This window comes from Opisthorchis viverrini (genome assembly GCF_000715545.1).
Source record: "Opisthorchis viverrini unplaced genomic scaffold opera_v5_277, whole genome shotgun sequence".
NCBI classification, from domain to species: domain Eukaryota; kingdom Metazoa; phylum Platyhelminthes; class Trematoda; order Opisthorchiida; family Opisthorchiidae; genus Opisthorchis; species Opisthorchis viverrini.
This window is the reverse complement of record NW_008751928.1, coordinates 658,953-681,975: the sequence shown is the minus strand read 5'-3', so window position 1 is coordinate 681,975 and position 23,023 is coordinate 658,953. Positions and strand designations below refer to the sequence as shown.

Genomic DNA, 23,023 nt, shown 5'->3' with positions numbered 1-23,023 from the left:
GTCTCCATTGATCGTCTGAAACCTGCCTACATCGAAGCAACCACAACCACATCCTGCAATCCCGCTACCCCAACAACACTCACACCTACCCAAGATATCCCTGCCTCCAACCTCACTCCTTCCACTAGTCGTTCCGGACGTCGCGTCCGTTTCCCTCAGCACTTAGCTGATTACGAAACTTGAAGTGAGCAAATTTGTGATTCGTTACTTTATTTATTCGAGCGTTTTCCATTCTCACGGTCAACGCTCTAGTGGGGGAGTAGTGTGGCGTTTTGTATCTTTATTTTACTTCCATTATAACACTACGTATTTCATCAATTGCATAATCGTTTTTTGTTTGAATACGAAAAACTACAAAAACGCGCACTCGTACAATTTCACGAAATACAGGCGTGGTCACGTGCTTCAACTCTCTCTTCTGATTTCGCTAGCGCTTGCAGCGTTCATTCGCGAGTCTCGTGTGCTAACTCTGTTATCAAAACATTTCAGACTTTCCTCGGAATCTGTTACATGTGGGGACTGTTCAGGAGAAGACCCCTGGACCACCAAAAGTGAATTATTGTTTATTCGCTGACCTGGGCCAACGACGAACTATTTTAAAGAGAACAATTGTTAATGAGTCTGTTCTCTCTGACCTCTTTGTTACTGTATACCCAACCTAGCGTTATTGTTTTTATTTCTTTGCCACACACCTGGTACACTAACTTATTGGGTAGCCAGACTACTACAATGTCGACGTCAAGGACGGACCAAGGTTTTGGCACTTGCTTACCAAGTTTTTCTCTGCTTACCTCTTTTCTTTTACTTAAGTTCATTCTCAGTCTGTTCCCAACTACCCACGGTGACTCAAATTCTTCCTTCACATCTTGAATATGACCGTGCCTGAAACCCTGACCACCGATTCACTACTGTGCCAGATATTTATGTCCTAAAAATATGACCAGCTGACACCCGACTAGCTTGCTTCTCGACGAACGGCTTCTAAACCAAATAGCCTTGTGACATGTTGAGCGGTCTTATTTCTAATGCACTGGCCAAACAGCCCAGTGTTCAGCTGCTGTCCAAAGGGTTACGGTTTCGAAATTCTCTGGTGACTTGGAGATTCGGAAAGCTGACGATCCCAAAGTTAGGACTACAGTGTGCCTTGTATAGACCTAATACGCTACTCTTAAGATTGCTGGTAGTTCTTTGGTGGCGCTTGTTTGGTTTCGACCCCGTTGGAGCCGGTAGAGTGGGCATAGTTCCTGAGTTTTTATCAATCTTAGTTTCTCCTTGAACCTAAACCGTACGAAATCCGGGATTACACCCACTTGTGCGTCAGTGTGATTTTACTGAGAGATCCGAATGAATCCCAGCTGAATCACCCGCTTACGATGTTTGTCTTCAGCTGACGTTACTTCACCAGGTCATCTCATGTTTCACTTGGTACAACACTCGATAAGTTGCAATGAATTATATATGTTGAAACACAAGTCTGCCTAACGTAGCAACTACAGTTGAAAACGTCCACCTTAAACAAAAGATTCAGTTGGATTTTGTTGAGTCTTTCATCAAAACCAAATTGGTGTGCATAGAAGCGCATTTTTTGAATACCATATACCTTATCTTTCCAAACAAAATTGCCGTCAAAACCTTTAAAATCACATCCCTGCCGGTGACGGTTTTGAGAAATATGATTTCATCCTTTATGTTAATCTTCCTTGATTGCACTTACATTTGGTGAGGTATCGAGTCACGAAGAACCAAACTAGTTTGTTAACATGAGCGCTAGTGCACAGACTGGTATTACACACAAACATCTATCCATCTGCAGGTGAGTGAGCATAGAAGTAAAATACAGGGTTGTTTCAAATTAAAAAAAAAACAAATGTATCGGGAACAAGATCACGAAACTCATTTGAGAAAGTGAGGAAAAATTCTTCTGTTATGGTGCATTAAACTACCGTATGACTGCAAATTACTGATAAGAAAACAGCAGTTGAACAATGAGCATCAGTCGTTGAAGAATCTATTTATCAATGCTGTGGACTTTTCTCATTTTATCTGACAGTGGCTGAATGGCCTTTATTTCACTACCGTCCACCACCAGTGTGCATCTATCCGGTCCGGCATTACCACGTGTGATGGTTAGTTGAGCTTTGTGATCGGCAAGAATAAAAGTGTGTTGAACGGTTTTATCGATCGTCCGCTCCTATGAAACCATAAAGAAGATAACGTATTATAAGTTTGGGCGTCCGATCGTCGAAAATGGTCATCATATCAACTTGCCTGACTGATATACAAATCACAAAATCTGCGGATCAAACAAGTAGAGTCTTTCAAAAGTAGCGTATTTTCATTTTATGACAACGAAATCTCATTTAGACTGGCGAGTGAATTTGTAGCAATATACTATTGTAAAAATCATTCAGCTGTAAACTCCTTTGGGCGCAGATTTGCCATGCACCCCTGAATGAAGCACAAGGACTGAAGTAGTGCCAAGTTGTCCAAAGCCAGACAGGAACAAATGAGATTATAAGGTTTGGTTCGAACCGTGAATATTCTGGTCAGTAAGTTCGAACCCTAACCACTGAGTCATTTTGGACTCCTTCACCATTTACAGGTCTCCGCACCCAGACACCCATTAATATTGAATTGAATGGTGTTCGTGCGGAACAAGACAGGGTATCGATGAAGATGTACATCGAAGAACAATGGGGAGTAGTATGGGCTACTATGTGACAACGAATAACCTCACATTACTGCAGAGAATGTCGTATGACACAAGATGATTGTTCGGAAGATAACCAGCAAGCTGAGTGAAGTTCAGCACAGAGAAGATTGTGGCCTGTGTCTGACTGATTGTTCGGTAATTCATTTGAGCATGCAAAAGAACTATGAGAACTGAAGAGTAAGTACACTGTTACTTCCCATGAAATTTTCATCTGAAAATAGCGCGTCTCCAACGACAACGTGAAGTCCATGTGCCCAAAGTCTACTTGAATCACTTGCCTTACAAGAAAGATGTGTCCAAAAAATGGTCCGTTCATTCAAAATGAAAATAATCTCTGTGTATATGCCTTCTTATGCTCAAAACTACGAATGTAGATTCTCATTTTGCCCGGCATTTCCAAGATATCTACGGGGAAACCGTTGATTTTAACGCAAATAGTGCGACAAATGCCCCGAAGTCAATACGAGTGGGGTTAGCGTGGTTCAGTTTTGTCAGCCCAGGTTGCTGGAAAGATAGGATGCTTTCTGTGCACAGAATTACATTGAAATGTATTCGGTTTGATTAAACGCCACACATTCTGCTCACCTCCTACTAAAGAATGCTGAAAGGAGCCACGTTACACGAGCCGTTTAGCTCAGGCCCATTCGATTCTTCATTCTAATCGACTCTAGTTGAATCTACTCTGAAAACTGTGGAAAGGGACATAGATAATTTTTTTGTTGGATTCCATTGACAGACATGTCGCAGTAAGTCTCATTTCTCACGAGTGTGCGGACCCAACGACGGGCTAAATTGCGTAAAAGTCAATGGGAAACCGCAGTGGAAGGCAGTCAACAGCATAAATCACGACCAACAGCACTAAGCTGTACTTTAAGGGTATTCTTTTGTCCCGTGAGTGTTGGTCTTACTTAACAAGTGTTAAATACAAATATTTTCAAATCCACTCAACACAGTGAGTGATGACAAAATTGTTTTTTTTTTTACTGTGTTACTTGTGCTAAGCAGTGACGATGTGCAGTTTTATTTCAGATGAATTACTGAAAATCCTCATTGTATTTTTTCCCATATCACCCGATATCTACTCCAGCTATGCAGAAGAACGCCACGTATGTCCGTCTCAAAGCTGTTATTTCTGTAAAAAGGGCGCTTTCGAAAACAGCTCAACTTTAGCGGTTCCTAAGAACACTCACTAAACAGCACATGAACCTTAGGCCTACAAAAATGGACTGCATGGGAATGAAAAATATCAATCAGGAGAAATCGGACAAAACCAAAACCAAACAGAGACATTAACTTTAATTAATGACCAAACAAGTTGTTTACGCGTGAATTCAGTGGGTAGTTGGAACTGTGAAACAAATGGCTTATTATCAATCAAGAAAACCGAGGTCCTTCAATATAGCTCACGTTGTTCTTCAAACTGTATGAAGTTCGTTCTTTCTCCTTATTTGTGGAAGCAGCCATTTACTTGCGACATCCATCATCCTCCAGGCATGTGCTTTTAGCAGATTATGACAAAAATGTATATGATCACAAAATCTTATCTACTATACCCTTCTTCATTCAGAAGCGTAATTTCATTTATTTCGGTAAGAATCCGATGAGGATCTCTCAACTAAATCAACCTGAATTGATATAAAGTCGTGTAAATCACTCTGCCTTTAGAGGGTGAATGCTGAGTTGTCATTTCAGATAAGATGAAGCTTCAAACTATCCTCTGTGAAACGTGCAAAAGCTGGACACACTAGCGGCGTAACAGATATTCTCTCGAGGCACCTAAATTAAAGATTTCTATTTGGGGCTATAATTAGGCGCAAAAGTTTTGCGGTGTAGATCCAAGTTCATTGTGGCAACTTCCCAATCTCTCCGCCCGTTAAGCAAAGGCCTCCACCACAGACGGAACAATTCGTCCCTGACTCACGAAAATTAACACCGGATTGGTAGGCAAAATGTCAGTGCCTTAAAAGGGACGCAGAATTCTGGAAACACCGATCCAACGTGGACAATTTTTTTCAGAGACGAGCAAAACTCCAACGTCTGTTAACTTGCTATTTGTTTTCCCTGTTAGTTGAAAGCTCGGTGTGCCTTGATAGATTTTATTAGGTAAGCATTTCTGGTAGTGGCTTATGAGCTTGCAAACAAAGCTGATCAATTACATGGATAGTTACATACAAAAATGTATGAGATGTACCGGTGAGCACGTGCTCAAGCGGCGGTTGAGCAGAACACCATAAAGGGTTCTGTGCTCCGATGAAGGATCACTTGTGTGGCTGATAATCTGGGTCAAGAGCCCATGTCAAAGCGAATGTCATCGATATATTGTGACTTTTCATGTTGGGATGTGAATAGATGACTAATTCAAATGAAGCGATCCATTTTAAACCATTCGATTCGACGTGGTAATACAAAGTTTGAACATTCTGGCAAGCAACTCCACGGGACATGTCGAATTCATCTCAAGTCCATGAAACCTAGTTGACTATGGTGGAGTCAACATTCTCAGGGCACCAAAAAAGCAATGGTAGCAATATGGTAGGGTTTCAGTGATAAATGTTCACTAAGCTTTCATAAAAACATAGTCATTCTATCTTAAAAAACTGCCAAAAACTAATGAGAGGGATCTCATGGCGTCTTGGTAATAATTAGGAAATGTAAAAGGGAATAGATGCATCCGCTAGCCTGGTTTTCTTGTCGTATACAGGAATAAGGCCCGTAGCCTGCGCATTAGACTCGCTCAGATAGTCATCCAGTAGACCTAGTATGCTGAAGGTGGTCAACAAGGAAGCACTGGCTTTGATTATTTGTTTTGAGAACTCACTAGAGGTGAGTACCTCCACAGAGTCACAGCCGTTACTCCATTAGATTACAGTTTGCCCCTGATATCACTCACTATTAGAGAATCCAGTGTTCTTTTATCTATAAAAAAGCTTACTTCGGTCGGAATCTGCGCGTCGTTCATCCACAACGTTCCGCTATCCTTGCCTGTTTGGATGTGGAAATAAAGTCAAATGTATTCGTTATATAGTTGAGAGTACGTGTCTTAACATGATAAAACTAACTGAACAAGTACAAAGTCGGAACGCAGTGACGTACAAGTGCCAAATTCAATGTCGGTATCGCGGACATAACTTTCCTGCGAGGAGGAAGAGGCCAGGTAATTACTAAACGTCTTGATGGTGATCACACTTTGGCCAACCAAACGCTAAACCTCAACCCCGTCAACATGGCCACAGTAGCGGATTTCAGAGGATACAACAGAACTTGGTGTTTCTTTAGAACAAATAAGCTACACTCAAAACTCTTCGAAAGCCCCTGGTCGGTTCCGCTTTTCTCGGGTCTCATCAGTTAGGTGCCTTTCCCGAGTTTTTCTCATCCCTTTGTTCTACTTGAAGTCAGATAAGACTGAATCTGTCAACTAATCTTGTTTGTATTCGAATTTGGTTCTGATGGGAGACGCAAAAGAATCCAGTTAGATCTCTCCTTTAGGAAGGTCCCCTGAAGGTGAATGTGCTGCACAAGGCAGCCTCATTTTTCAGTTTATACAGTGTATTGCAAAACATGAGGTGACCTGGCGCAATACCTTTAGTTGAAGACAGCCACCATAAACAAGGGATTCATCTGGATTCACCTAAGTCTGCTAAAAACAAACCAAATGCGTATGTAATTAACCGTACTTGGCTCTCAGTTCTTCACGAACCCTGACTACACCTGTGGTCAGAACATGCTGAATAACCACATATTCGCATAGAGGAACTTGTGGTTTCCATGGTCTTGAAGGCTTGTCGGGTGTTAAGAGTAATTGTGATCAATTATGGCTATATGAAATGATAAGAAACAGACTTAGTAATGTCATTCATCCTGTAGCCCAAGGCCTGACATTCTCCTTCCTGCTTCGCCACCACTAAACTGCGCACTGATGTAGTCTCCTCTTACAGGTTCGCAAGTCGACTGTGAAACGTGGAGATGGGATTGGTTATCACCTGTTCGACAGCCGAAGAGTAAGTACACTAACCAATAGATGATTTCTAGTCTAGAATTAAGCTTCACAGCCATAGGAATGTGGCGATCGATAGGTTTCGTCATTATCTGATTATGTAGCTCTTAAATACAATCGAAAAATCCATCAGCGGAACTGGAAGAAAAAAAGATTCCGTCGTACTAGATTCCACTTTCAAGATGAATCCATTACTCTTGTCTAGTTTGATTACTTTCCGACTGACAACGGAATTGTCTGTATACTCCAAAAGTTAGTATTTTCAAAGCAGCAAGATCAAGGAGCTGGCGAAACTATTTTAACAATTAAGGAAGTAATGGCTTGCTCGCAGATTGTGGGCCTTTGTCCTGTAGTTTCCGGCCCATTTCTTCTGATTTTCAGGAACAAACTGGGACCTACTTTCCTCTAAAAGAACTCTGGGACTTTTAAAAAGTGGGTGAAAAAGTCGCCATTAGAAATTGTGGTGCCACCGAGTAATCGAGCTAAAATGAGTAGACTAGTGATTTCTCAACCAATGATAAGAATGGAGCCCGATTATATATATGTATAGATATATGTTATATATATGGTTGTGTGAGATTTTGGAATTCTCAATAGAGATGACGTCCTGGAACTGACACTAATCTAGGCTGTAAAGCAAAGGACACCATACATTGTTTCATCCTTTTTGGGAATCAGCAACAGTGTTTATCATAGAATTCCAGGGAGTCTCGAACCCTCGACCTCCGGGCTAGTAGTTTGAACAATTAACCATTCGGCCAAGAGTGGCTGGTCAGCAGTGCGCTTGGCTCACACTCAAACAGGATATAAAGCCACTCAACCTGCAGTCACGTGATCAAAATAACTTAGCCTCACGTGAGGACTGGCTCCTCGAGTGACGACCTCCCAAGTTTTCATTCGCCTTGTGAGATTGTCTTTTCCTCTTAACTACTTATAGTTTGATTATCATGCGAAGAGATATAGTAATTTCCAGTGGAGATTTCGGGGATCAGGTCAATGCTTGACCACGTGACGTGGTTTTCGTGACAGCCGTGCAGATTGGCTTCACTTATATGACTTTTGGCAATAACATTTTATTTGTTTCTTCTTGTCATCAACACGACGCCGTAATTCATGAAGATCTTAATCAGGTGCACTGCTGCGCGTCAGCTACATGGATAAAGCCCGAAAAATGAACCATGGCTTATCCGCTCGGTTCGTACACCTTACAAAAGCTTTTGACTTAGAGGGGCTCTCTGGAGTGCGCCTCAATAACGCATATGTCTCGCAAAAACTGCTGCATTTGTCAAATCCTTCACTCTGGTATGAGTATCTACCGGGTACCTATCCTTGAACCTATTGTTGCTGAGTTCGAAATTTACGCGGGGGTGAAGAGAGTTTGTAGTTTGCGATTTACATAGAATCGTTTCTGGATTCTGAAGATGGAGTAATGATCCAGCACTGCGTACGAAACTGCATCCAAATTGAAAATTGCTGCTTTTAGTAACTGACTTTCACATCTCGAACTGTAATTGCAACGAATAAGCCCACTTTCTGCCTCGACCGCCTCTAGATTTGGCCTAAATGTGAATGCTCTAAAAAAAATCGTTTTGGTCAATCTGCAGTGCATTCAAACTAATGGCTGCCGTGAAAATTTACGCTACGTAGATAATACCCTGATCATCGATACTGAACAATATCCTAGGATTTCTCAGACATGTGTTACGTTCGTTCGCCTATCTAAAAAGGCGTTCGGAGGAGGCACGCTGATGCAAAGTCAACACAGTGTACTCAGTTGTTTGCCCTTCTTTTCTGTTGCACGACAGCAAATTATGGACAGTATACTGACGATAAAGTAGAGTGCATTTACCTTGCTCAAGCTACTTTGAATAAGTGCCCATCCGGAACTTCAACACTAAAGTCCTCAAAGGAGTCATGAATAACGGAACTGAATATGCCTTGATGCACACATTCCCCGAAACGAATTATTTACGGTCGAACGGTTGAATAACGAAATCCAAACAGCTGCTGTGACAGAGTTCGGGTAAGCCTGAACAGATGTCATATGGGTTTAAAATCTTCAGAAAATCTGGTATTCTGCAAAATGGCCTGGCTTACTATTGTCTGCACAGGCTTCAACAGCGCCGGAGCTCAATACACCTCCATGCCCGGACACAACTCCATCATTCGTAAGACTCGTATAACGTGGATTGCAATCACACCCTCCCGTGGATCTGTGCAATTGGTGGCACACATACTCGAGTACAAACGGTCACCAGCCTATTCACTGCGATCCACCACGGATTTACCAGTGAACGTCCGAGATAAACTCCCACATTTCTAGTGAACGTCTGCCCAAGTTGAGTCCGCTCTTATTTTCAATCAACGGAATCTGCCAAACGCTAGTTACATTGGATATCTGAATGCCGGTTCACCGTCTGGCTGTTCATTCCCAACTAGCGATAATATAAATCTCCCAGAGAGCGCTGCTATGACATTGTAGGAAATACAGTAGCCTACTGAAAATTGAAGTACCTAGCGAGTCAGGCTAGCGCAGTGGCTTTGTTGTACCACCACCAAGGCTACGGAATGCAGTCATGCGTCTCTTTCTGATGGATACACTTTGGAATGTTTGTCCGAAATCCGGTTTACGTGGTCAAGTAACTGGAAAACTTCGCCATCATCAAACCAAATAGATGGTTTAGAAGGCAATATCATTCAATAGTTCTTTTGTACCTCGTGGATCCATGGTCTACCGCTTCCTCAGTCTTTCCTCCGGGTTAAGTATAACGATGTAATTGTGGTTTTTAAGATGCCCACATGATATTGCACCGTGGTCGAAATCACGTTTGCAGCATGCAGTCGTTTACGCTAGATAAGATTTATCGTCAAAGACTTGTGGTTACCACAGCCGGCTCAAACCATTTCATTCGTTCGAATCTTGTTGAAAAATATGTTACTTAAAGTATTATTTCCTGTACACCTACTCCCTGGTTTTCCGGAGGCTGATCAATCTGCTGTTAGTAGGCCACTGAGACACGCCCCTAATTACAGCGAGATTTCCAGAGGTGTTGTCCTGGGCTTGATGGTGAGGAGGCGCCTTGGGTTCTGTACTAGGTTGACGGACGGCAAAACCCTGTTTAGCCAACTTTCTCGGATTTTAAGACTTTCTGAACATGTAAAAGGATACTAAAGTTGGTGCAAATGCATCCCACAGTAAATAAATTAAACAAGATTGTTTGAAGATATCGCACAGCGATGCCTCTGGGTTAACAAGAGATCATAGATTCACCGTTAGTGGCAGTTCTCCTGAGTAGAGGCTTTTTCGAAGTGAAATAGTCATGCACAAGCTTAATCAAACTGTCCTCGTTGCGCTCATCGGCATTACTCTCAACCCATCTATTTCCTCGTCCTCGGTGGGCGAGAGTGTAGCATCGGGAACCGCTTTACCGAGACGCACGTTTCATGACTGAACAACCAACTGACTGATGGAGAGAAGCCTATCAGTCTGTAACGTTGAGAATTCAAGTTCCAGGTCACCACTCTCTCATTAATTCATCCTTGTAACCCCAATCGGGAAGGTTTGATTCTTGCTGATTGTAGACATTTGCAGCTTCAAATGAAACTTTCCTTACCGCCGGTGTCCTGGGAAAAGCTTTCATTCCGATGTCGCCCCCTGGCTGCTCATAAAGAGTACCGGTAATCGTTGGCCGTTCGGTTGACAAATTTCCATCGGTTTCGTTAACCAAGCTGGTCTGTTCGCCCACACCGCTAAATCAATTTTATCGTTTTGCTGTATCGTGGGTGGCCGCCTGAACTGGTCCTGCCAGACTACGTGAACAGAACCAGGCGGGAAAACCCGGGAAACGGCTGCATTGTCAGGACATGTCAAAATATGCAGAGCTAGTGCGTAAATACATTGGATGGGTGAACGGCCAAATATGGGTCATTTACTTTGTTCTTTCTGTCCAGGTAGTTGAAATGTTCCTGCGTGAACAATTCACATCTACATCGCTGGTCGCATATTGCTAAGGCGTATTTGGTAAGCACACGCATTTGCTACCCGGAATGTGTGGAAACGATGGCGACCTTAGGGACGCGTCGTCATCTGCACACGTTCTTTTCGTGTCTGGACGCATCCTCACACACTTATACCAGCTCAAAACAACATTCCCTAGACGACTCAACACGCTGTTACGCCTGTTCGTCTGAAAATTTCACTTGCGTATTGTCGTGTCTGAGAGATCGAGCTGGGGATTAGCTCAGCTCGGTCACAAAACCAGTGATACGTGCATCAAAAACAAGATGTGAGCGTGCGTAGTTGGAGTGTGGCGTGCGCTGCATGATCGGAAAACAGCGGAATAATCGGGCTTTGAGAATGCGGCAGGGTCACAACGCGCAGAACCCTGAATAGCCATGTGTTATGGCTTCATGGTGGTTGGTTCTGCATGGCAATACCCAGCTGAATGCTCGAGCAAAATTACGTACGCAAAATTACGAAATATGACGAAACCGCAACAGGCCTCAGTCAAACCATCCAGACACGATATTGTTTTAAAAATCAATCGTCTCAGGTACCAAAATGAACAGTATCACATGTGGCCTGGATAAATTGAATGTTGGCAATTCCAAAACACTGCAACAGACTATCCGCTTATCCCTACTCATGGCCCCACCATCTGACAAGCGAATGAATCCAGCTCAAATTCATGCAGATTTCCTTACTTTAAAGCATCAAGAATACAACTTAAGACCGGCTACGTGACTTACAAAATGCCATACTGGTTGCCACTCCGTCCAGGTTGATGTTCCAGACGGTGGTATTTGCCGACGGTATATAGCTATGAGCAGGCAAACTGCCTTCAGAGCTAAAACGAAAAGCAGAAATATTAAATGCGATCTGCTTTTGTAGGCATTGACGTTATAACACTTATGGCCCACAATAGAGTAGAATGTACCTCTACCAGGAAAGTTTGTCGTACTGTGTCAGCTAATAGCCGATTTGAAACTGAAGGGCTTCTTTTAGCGGCGAATGTTGCGGGTCAGTTTATCACAGATTACTGGTGAAGCTAAGTCAACATCAAATGAGTAAACAGAAGCATATTAGCAAAACAGTCACGTGACACCACTTGTTAGCTAAACCTGCAAGGGTTATGTTTTGAGGCTTGACCAGATGAGTACACTTAGGCGATCATACGTAAAAAATGGAGTAGCATAGTCCGGCTACCATAGACTTTGGTCCTTTCGTTCGTTCATATGCAACACTCCTTCTGTACTTGGTTGTGAAGCTACCTGAAAGAAGCACGAGGGTTGTGATGCTGCCAGGTTGCTCAAGCCAGAGGATGGGTTCGAACCACGTTTCTTCCGGCCAATAAGTTCGCGCCGAAACGGCAAGCACGAGGTTGTGATGCTGCCAGGTTGCTCAAGCCAGAGGATGGGTTCGAACCACGTTTCTTCCGGCCAATAAGTTCGCGCCGAAACGGCTGAGACATCTGGAGTTCATATCTACATCCATGGCACTTGGTTCGGAAAGTCATCCTGAACGGCAACTCTAGATAATTCAACACACTGGATAGCTTTGTACTGATTTTGATTATTTGACTATTATTACTGATTATTATTACTGATAGGACAAGCACAACTCTGTATCAAACTGCCAAAAATAGAGGAAGTGGAAGACTTTGGTGCCCGACAGTGAAGTGCCCATAACACATGACTTCATCCATAGATCGCGCTAAAGTTGTAAGCACATTAAAGTCGTCAGTTAATAGATGTCATCAAACCCACTTGATTCCCTTACGGTTTCGCCGAACCGCCTATAGACTCAAAAGATAAAAGAATGTGAGTTTTATCTATTGAGAATAGAAATTAAACAGAGTTGTATTCACAATTTGACTATGAATATGAGTATACGCGCTGCAGTAGGTTGGGACCAACCCAGCGAGAACAATCCTTTTGCATAGTGTTGTATGTTGTCGGGTAACTTTTTCCGTTAGATGATGAATCCACTAAAGTTTCACTAAACAAACACATTTTGAACGAGTTGTGTCAAGAAACCATGCTCATACCAACTGGTCCTACTGTAGAAACTCGTCCCACTTTTACGCTTTTAGAGGCGTATTAGTCCAGATAAGAACACGAAAAAAGATAGTTGGCAGTTTCTTACTAAAAGTCTATTAGCTTGTTTGTATCTGTTTGATTGATTATGTTTCATTGTTCATCCATACTTCATATTCATTTAAGAATACAACGTGACCGGATCAGCTACAAATGATGAAACTTTTTCCGCATGTCACCGACAGCATTTTTCAGTAAACCGATATCCTCGGGAAAACGTCTTTAAGAACACATGCAGAAACACAAACGATTTACGGTTTACACTCTGCTGCACCTTAGAAAAACGAAAAAATCATCAGGATGAATTGCAGATAAACTAACAACGATTTACCTCAGAAACAAATTGACCGTTTCACGTTACATGAATGAAACATTGCACAGAATTCGACAACTGTTACTATAATTTAACAAAAAATAAAAAAGCTATCTTCTTGGAGCAGCCGGAAGAATTTAGAACTACCTAATTAACAGTGGATACTACTGATGGGGAAAGCGAGCAGTATGTTTACTCGGAAATCAGCTCCGCGTCTCTTGAAAAGTGAGATCTATTACAGAATTTGTGGAGTCACATTTGTTTGCATTTGAGCAACAGTCAATGAATATCCAGGAAAGTTCAGGAAGACGCGTTCAAGAAGAAGATGGATATTCAGTTTCTGTAAAAAAGATGTATATGGGAGTTTCGCTTCCTTGTCCAATGGTCTGTAACTGTTCACTTGGCGATTTCTAATAAATAATTCCGTAGCGAAGGGTTTCTTCCATTCACGTGTACTTCATGGGTGGAAATTATTGGGGTACCCAACCACCTGCAGACTTGTGATGGCAAAACTGTGTTGGGTTCTTAGTAAATATGAGAACGGAAAAAATACGGGTTACATAACACTGTAAGACCGCAAATCACACCAGCGAGGAGTTGTGTAACGTTCATTCAACAAAAATTACAGATTAAAAGGTCACTCTCAGGCGAATACTCTGACACAATTATAAGGTTGTGTGAGGGCCTTTAATGCGCTAAACCTGGCCCCATTTCGGGGAACAGCTGATGCGTTGGCAAGTGAACCAGCATTGTAGTCAAACTCAGACCCTTGGATTGGTGATCAGCTCGGCCTCGAAAACCGATAGTTGTGCACCTAATTACTCATGAGTAGCCAAATGTTTTCTGAAATAATCAATGTTCTCAGTCGAATTCTGTTTGTGAGCTCATAGTGCGGTAAGTTCACACATCGTTGGATAAAAACTTTTACAGGTGTTCATAGGACTCTCTCCTTAACAAACCGGGTTATTTATGTCCTTGCCAATTCTGCTGTAGGCGTTGGATGAATTGTAGAACGGTAAATAGTTCACTTGGGCAGATTGCTTAATCGCTCCAGACACCTATTCGACCCACTTTCAACGTTTCATACTCAACAAATGGTAAATGCCTTCACACTGGTCAGGTGTTGCCTCAATTACTTTTAAAAACTCTGAGGTTTGCGTAAACGGGCTCACCAGGAACTGAGTGCCTCTAACATACCTCAGATGTGTGACATGTGTGTGACCGAACCACAACAGTTCTGTATAACTGTGACTAAAAAACTAGTGATGTCTTCGCATTGATTCAACCTTTACCTCTATTCTAGAGCACCACTGGTCATTTCGGTATGGAAAAGCATCAACGTATTATTGTGTGGATGCCTAGTGGTTAGTCGAACTGGGATTTGAAAGGGACACAGAAGACAATCACCCAGGAAAGTTAATGACCCTACAAGCGGACATCAGGACCTGAAAATAAAACCTCCAGTTTCAGACAAGGCTCAAGAAACTATGGGACTATGGACCCACCAGCCTATTTGAGCTGTGACATCCTCGCGCTGACTTAGCACAATATTTCACTCTGAAACTACCCACTGACGCATCTGCGTGCTGCTCGATGGTTAGTGGCCTCAGGTAATTCCCACGTATTGCAACATTAAGGCAGACATGTCTGCTCTCCAGTGGGAGCCCATTCCGTTAAGCCTCAATGCACACATCGCCTCACCGAACAGAACAGACCAGTTGAGTGTTTGTGTAATTGTGTAGGTATCAGCACCACGCCTCGAAAAAATTCCAATAGGAGTATTGCTACCTTTCAGAAGGAACAACAACAGAAAACGTCTTCTTGCGCGATCACCTCTGCTCAAAATGGATAGAACCTTTTTGCTCATAAATAGATTCCGGGGGCCATAAAACTTCCCAGGTATAGTTTGTATCGTTATTCCATCACTTTGATGTAAAGGCCAGACAACCTTTGTCAAAATGAATTTAGTAGGAACGTCGTATATATCGATCTCTGCCGCACAGTTGAAGTCCAAATCAGGTAGTTACGCTTACTGTGAAGTTCTCAACATAAATCGGAATCCCGTGAGCAAAACGTTTCAAACATTTCTTTGCTGCTTTTATCACCAATGGTTGAAACAAAAATATCAAGTTAGGTCTATCTTGTAGTTAATCTAGTTCGACCTTGATTGTTGTGAAAAACTTGAGAGACAAAGGTTACTAAGCAGCAAACGGCAAGTTTTCCTGCACCGGCAAAATAGAATGTCCCACAAAAACCACTGAAACGATAGTTTAGGTGATTGATTAGCTATGAATACCAATCAGTCAAGGAACCAACGTGTAGTTGTCCGTTTGTTTTATCTACAGCTGATGTAAATCGTTTGCTCAATCCACAGTGTTTTCCGCATTAGTATGCACAATGCCAATTGGCAGACTTCAAAACGGAACCTCAATAAAAAAATTAAAATTTGTCAAGTGGTTGCGTTCATTTGTACTAGACGCATAGAGACCAAACAGTATGTATACCGTAGGTGCTTGTACTACGGTACGTATGGGAAGCTCAACGAGGTAAAGAATCTAAAGCCGGTGTTATCGATGCTGGGGCTTGTCAGAAAGGCCCACTTTCCGCATTCGTCACGAAGAGATTGTACCCGGATGCGACCAACTCCCTCCGTGCCACATAGAGTCATACCGGGGAGAGAATATGAGGTAAACCTAGAGTCTCTCATACCAGACTGATCAATGGTTAGAGGTCTGAAACCTAGCTTCCCGGTCCTCAAGGTTGCGGTTGGTACACATGTGAAGGCTCGCTCTATAGGTATCATAATGCGCCCGCATTATCTGCCACAGATCGCTGCCTTGTGACAAAACTTTCGAGACAAAGGCTTTGGTCGGAGACATTAATGGGATTCCTGCCTAGGTCTTTGCGTTCTAGCACCATTCCACCATGCATGCACACACGATTCCTACACTTATACATACCATATAAAACGGAAAGCAAAGATGTCCAAAATAAAGGAAAAGTTTTATCAGGCTGGAGAACATTTTACCCCACGTCCCAGCCACTGTGGCTTGTTTACTCGCACCATTGAATCAATTAGCAAAATAGGCTAACCAATTCAGCATCTCAGGGTTCTTATGTAGCTTGAGTTTCAAAAGCCAGACAGGAATGATACAAATTGCGGGGAAATTTCGTTTTCGTTCTTATGTAGGGTGTTCTTAAGTCTGCAAATATTCAAGTGCTCAATATAATTTCTTCCTAATGGAAACCCTCGCAATTGTCCAAGCATGTGAATGATTCCTTTGGAGAGGAGTGGATTTCCTAACGAATGGCGAACGTCCAATCTGTCTGATTATGTTTAACTCTCCAAATGTTCACAGAAAGTGATGACAAACGACTAGTATGTATTTTTACTTATTTATTAACTGCTTCTATAACCCTCGGTTTCACCCACCACTACCTTCTAACGAGACAGTTTTAATCAGCTGATGCTTTTGATGCTCACACGCACTCACAGTCTGCAACCCACCGACCCATTTTGATAAAGGAACATACATGTGGATGAATCCCTGTGAGGAAATTCAGTCAGGGCTGCTTAAGTGACAACTTCTCAGATTGTTCCGGACTGAAACTATTCACTCGTTCAGACGCTAATTCATGTGGGCCCGGGGTGCACTCATGGAACAGTACTGACAAGCTCGTCTCGTATATTGCATGTTCTGAGTTAAAACTTTGTCACGGTCAAGTAAAAGCACTGTTGATGAGCTACATTACCAACGACATTCCAGGCCAGTGCCTATTTGTTTTGGTCTTGACTTATCGGAGTGGTTGCATCGAAAGGGGAGTAAGATTGATTAAAGATTGTACTGTGAACATGAAATCGGAAGATTTCAAGGTAAGGACTACCAATGAGTTCAACCAGTGAGGAAGGCAGCAAACCAAACAGACTCACCATGACACTTTCCTGCACTCAGTGAATGGAGAACCTCGTGGGCAGACGAAAGAATAGACACACCCCACTGTCCGACTTACCAGCTAGCAGACCCTGCGGTCATCCACAAAATCCGTTTGGAATAGGACAGCTAAGGAATCTGAACACCACAAAACGCGCCAAAGGTTACCGTTACGTGGATGGGAATTCTGCTCATATTTAACTAGTTTGCAGTTTGCCTGTCATACCGAGGAGCTGAGCTCTCAATTAAACTTCTAGTTCAAGTGTGATCAAAACCGACTGAACACTAGTCATCAGCTCAGCTCAACTTACTGAACGAAACATGCAGTCAGTTTAGGGCAGTGCTCAAACCGGGGTAAATATGTGAGCACCTCTTGTGAAATTCCCTTCAAGATTTTGAGGACCGTTCCTTCGAGTCTACGTGAGTTTGTAATATCGGGTTTGCTCAAGACCTCAACATTTTGGACGCAAAATGCACTCCTCACCCTCATGCTACGTTTGAATACACCCCAGAAACAGGTTCAATTTCTCCTCACATCAAGTTTTCCTGCCTGTCTGATTAAAACACCAGGAGCAACTGGGAGTACAAAACATTATGTAGTCAAAATTTACCTGAAGAAAGGATAGGCATGTTTTTCTAGGAGATTCCTTACGTGACATCCATGGTTACGTGAAAACAATGTTTGCACCGTTCTACCACACAAAACTATTACAAGAGCTCTTGGTTGAAAAACAATGATAATTGGCTCATTTGACCTTCCGTTTCACCCATGTATCCGTTCATGTAGATACAAAACTACGGGATTCACCTGGTGACAGATCAGGTTGCTCCTAGTAACGGTAAACAACAAGAATCTAACAGTTTCAGTCGTTTCCACAGGGCCAAGTGTAACAGAATAGTTGGATTCCCAAAAACCACTCTGACTCTCTTGGGTGCTTTGGGTTGATTTCAGGGAGATAATAATAGTACTAGCGATAATAGTAATGAGAGCAAAGAGTGGATCCAAATACAAATAGAACAAGCCATCTATTTCTTCGGAGCATTCAGTCAACAAATCTGTAAAAATTCTGTCTGTTTATAACCACTCATACCTATATAGGATGGCCATTTAAAGACTTTCTGGAGTACAATTTATTGGTGTCCCGAGAATAGTGCTGAAGAACAGAAGATCTCATTTTTAAAACATCGTATTGCACAACTTCATCGTATCAGGACCAATCCTTTCTAAAAAAGCGTTCTCAAACCTTCGTCCGCTTAAGCAGATGCGGATTGGACATAAAGGAAAAAGCTCATCGAATTTGTAGTACTGAAATAAATACCCTAGCAGGTCTGCGAAGGGTCCATAGTAATCAATGCCAGTCAGATTTCTACACCACCTTCCTTTTATTCGGACATCAAACTCCCAAAGAAGCCACCAGCCTGACAACGAGTTGAAAATACAAAGAGCTCACTTTCTAGGGGTAACGTACTACGCATGAAGTTACTAAAGTCTCCTCCCTTATGCAACCTATTCAGCTGAAGAGAAACATCATAAACGAGGGTTATGCACGCCGAACTTATTGTGCGACTGAGAGTATCGTGTGAAAAGCCCGTTTTTTCAACACCCTCGTAGCATTTCGGAACAGGTGGTTAGGAGACTCTGAAAGTTTGAGGCACATTCAGCTTAGGTTCGCTGGACAAAAAAACGTCAGAAAATTTGACGTTTCATAAAAATTGGGTTATATTTCAAATTACAGTGGACAACATCAAGGTTAACATGACTCATTGAAGCTAATCACCATGTAGTAGTTGTTAACCGTAGCGGGTTCATCTGCAAGCTACAGATTTACTTGGAGCAAAAGGATGCGAGTAGTTAATCTTCCCAGCCTAGATGGCCCACTGACGCACCGATTCATTGTCACTAAGTGGCCAAAGTCCTTATAGATTACTTTTCTTAGAGAAGTGGGTAATATAAACCGAAATCAATGAAGCAACCAAGAAGTTCACTTGGGACAGACTGCTGTATGTGTCAGGGACAATAAGATCAGCCACTTCGGTCAAATATCCAAAAACAGTCCCGAACAATTTATTAATTTCAAACGGAAGCCCAACTTTCGGGTAATTATTCCAACTTATTTATTTTCAATTACTCGTGGTCTTATGGAACCTGTTGGGAGCGTGTTGTTCAATATATATTCTGAAAAATAAATGGATCTCCTTCCCTACAAGGCTTGATAGTCAGTAATCTACTCCGAAAAAATGTAGACCAATATACCGGTGAGCTCTTCTGAGACTTTCATAGTTTCTGTAGCTTGCAGACGAGTTCTGACAGTTGGACATTCAATATGCTAACTGTACATGGATAATTTCGGAAGACTCAAGTTTGACACACTTTGTATACAAGCATACACTGAGGGTCTTAATATGATTTGATGCTAGCGGTACAGATATCAGCGAAGCGATATTGAAATTTCGTCAAGAGTTCCAGAGTTTGCAATCGGACTACTGGACACTCCTTTGCACCATGCGCTAGTAAGTACACTGTTGTATGCGCCCACCGATGTGGAAATCTGGAAAGTGGGTAACTGGGCTCAGCATTTCGAAACTACCTATCTCGGCTGGAGTAACTGTCATTTACTGACAGCATTGGTTTGTTGAAGAAGAGTTTATCAAATATCAGCTCACAGTTGCTACCAATCTTCATTATAATACAAGTGTTATGAGATGATACGACTTCTTCTGTTCGAGTTTGGCTGTATGACCTTGAACAACTTTACTTACATGTCACTATTGAGGTCATGCATGAGATTTCACACACCTGTACTTAAACTCTTGAAATCTCTACAACACGTTTCGTACTAGTTGAGGAGTATAGTGCATGGAACCGCAGGTAGTTCTCCCCATTTTCTAAATGGGGATAATGTTTGTCTGTTGACCGAAGAAATAGAAACACAGAGAGCCGAAGTCAGTCGCGTCACGTGATTCCTCGTATGGTTGCAAATACAGAGTGAGAATCAATCACACTACTGTTCAACTGAACGTTCTAGTTTCCAACTACTAACCAGAAGGCAATCTATTGAGATTTGTGAGATATACAGAGCTAACTATTCCTAATAAGGATATGTGTTTTATGTTATCCTGCTTCAGAAGTAGCACTGAAGGATTCCGGATAGATCTTTTCAATGTCGCATGTATTCTGACAGTGGGGATTTCAGATACGCAGATTTTCAGATACGCACTCATCTGCAACTCAACTTCTTGTTAACGAAAGCCTGGGGTAAATATCGATTAAATTCCCCTTTATACTGATCCTGAAACGAATGCAAAAGGACCGTTCACTCTCTCAATCTGGTATTAGTTAATTGGACATTACATTCATTTCGTGTGCAAACCGCCTAGCTCAATGGCACTGTTAACAGTAGTACGAGGTTCTGTAGATGTTGATGCATAAAAACACTGGAAACTCTCTTTTTTGCTACACATTATTGTTTTTAAGCTAATTAGATCTAGAAATTAACTTAAGCAGCATTTTCTCATACAACAAGTACACAAAGCACAATTTGCGAGTACTGCTAGGTCAGTAGTTTAGAAATTGTTGCCTTTTCGGGAAAGTCAGTGTTTGTGTCGTAATATGTGTCGTAATTACATCAGACGAGGTACAGAAAACGGCTACGCTTGTTTTTGAAAAACGTACTATGGGACAGAGTTACCTTTAATTCTTGATGAACAAGCTCTTCTGAATCAACATTTCCTGTGTAAATACGAAAACTTATTGAAGTATCAAAAACCAACTACATAAGCCAACTTTTTATCCATCGCATGCTAGTTCGAACCTAGCTACCTGAAAACTGGCAACCTTTGATATATTTCCAGCATGGTTTATCAACCTAGGGGATCATGCCATTTTGAATGCAATTTACCCCAACACGTTATCCCTAATGGTTTTTGAGTTACTAAGTCCGCAATGAAAAAACATCTTGATGTGAATAGCATGGTAAATTTACCGTTACCTATATATTCCCCTGCTGTACGCCGGAAACAAGAATAAAGCGAATAAAGAGAATAATTTAAGATCATTGGGTTTATTAGCTCCTCATGCTTGACGCCCAACGAAACTTTTGTGCCGGCAATTTCTGAGGTGAAGTTCAGGTTTTTTCATACAGCAGAAAGTACGATTTTCAAACTTCATCCTTGGTCCGTTTTTTATACTTTAACCCGTTTGCAACATAATGCTGGAAACATTTGTAAAGTTTTCCCATACAAGACTACCCTTCACGTGATAATAAATGCCAGAGGACAATAGTTGTCCTGATGTTACTGGTTGTCTTGGTTACCAAGTCTACTTCCTAGAAGAATAGATGACTTATGGCCAATCGCATTGGATCCTTCAGGGGGGTCACATTATGCTCAATTCCATAGACTATTGCTGTCATTTCACTTGGACTCCCTGTCAGACAATCAACTGGCTACAAGCGAGTAATGAGAGAAATAAGCATAGCTCAACAGATGGCCTGGATACTACCGATCTCTTCGTTGCGGTTAGCCAGCTTCTTGTTTTGTGACTAAGCCAGACCGAGGGTCTGGATTCGGGGCTGGATGTGGGTGCATGCGGTTGGCTGTTGACAGCTGAGTTAACACATTAGTGCTGGTGAGAAACAAGAATTTGATCTTGGGAAAAACCTACCCATCGACTGTGACGTCAAAATAGAAGGTGATGAAGATGAATCGCACGGAAGAATGACGTCCACTTTGTGCGTATATGTATGTAGGCGGCAGAAAATATACTAGTGCCTGGACTGATTATACAACACGAATGAACGTAGATGTGGGTGGAGTGTATGTCAATCTGCAGAAGAGCAGCCTACAGAACTAAACAGTATGCTGTTATGACCAAAACGCACAGCATGAATACCAGACTTGTTTTGTCGTGTGCCTAACGCTCCTGAGCTAACCAACCTCGAACATTCACATTTTTGGCGTAGTATTTAATCCAAAATTTAATTCATAATGATCAGTTGTTTTGCACAAAATTCCTACAGTTTATGGTGGGTGCCAAATGGATGCAGAAAGGCTTCGAAGTCAATTCTATAGTTCTTCCTCGATGAAATATGATATATTATATGAAATTTGATTGGCCATAAAAAGAATCTGACCATGCATTGATTACCTCACTCCATTCACGATACCGAGGACCACTTCTAGCAACACGCAAGCTTTAAATGGATTTGCAGCTGTGTAAAGTCTATTCTGATCAGCAAGAAAAAGGGGAAGATTGCTAAAGTCATTAATTAAGCAGTACAGACAGAGTTATCATTTTTAGATATTTTTCCTTACACCCACCTGTTCGGTTGATGAGAACACCTGCCGGTCACGTCTAACTGTTCTCTTCCCAATTCATGTCAGATCATATGTATTACTTGGGTGCCATAAACAGCGTTCCAACGGAAACGCGACAGGCCCCATATGTGGTTATTTCCTTCGAAAGACATTATTAACGAGAATCTGAACTTGTGACCCTGATAGCGCCATCTTAGTTTGCAAATGAGTGCATAACTCCACATTCTTTTAATTTGTTATTTACACGTCAACGGAAGGAAGTGTTACTTTAGTGGCGCCACTTGATACTGGTAGGTGAGTTCCCTGTTTAGTTAAACCACATGACGGTTATCTAGCACAGGACTGAAACCACAAACTATGAAAGATCCGGTTTGTATTTCCGGTGGCTGGAACTCCCTCACTGTTTTAGTTTACTTTGCTGATGTTAAACTCGGCCTTCTGGACCGTCCACATTGTACCATTTGTCATCTTGAGAAATCGATTTCCTGAATTCGGGAAGCCACAAGAAATGACTGCCCTCCATCCCGCCTTCTAGCCATTCACGGAGGACTCTGCATGTTCGTGGAAAACATCGGAACCCTCAGATTCAGGTTGTGAGTATGGTCAGCTTGATAGCTCGTTTTCTGGTAGCACACGATCCCTAGCATCTTTCGTTCAGC

The 23,023-nt window shown here is 42.1% G+C and overlaps 1 protein-coding gene across 1 annotated transcript in view; it reads right to left on the bottom strand.

Annotated features, from left to right (window-relative positions):
* Positions 1–1,790: 1,790 nt before the first annotated feature.
* Positions 1,791–23,023, bottom strand: part of T265_09365 (hypothetical protein) — a gene marked incomplete at both ends in the record, with an annotated part of 29,045 nt that continues 7,812 nt past the window's right edge. Inside the window, 2 exons of the mRNA XM_009175402.1 lie at positions 1,791–2,191; positions 11,457–11,554. Coding sequence (XP_009173666.1) covers positions 2,190–2,191; positions 11,457–11,554 — 100 coding nt within the window. The remainder of the gene's footprint in view (positions 2,192–11,456; positions 11,555–23,023) is intronic.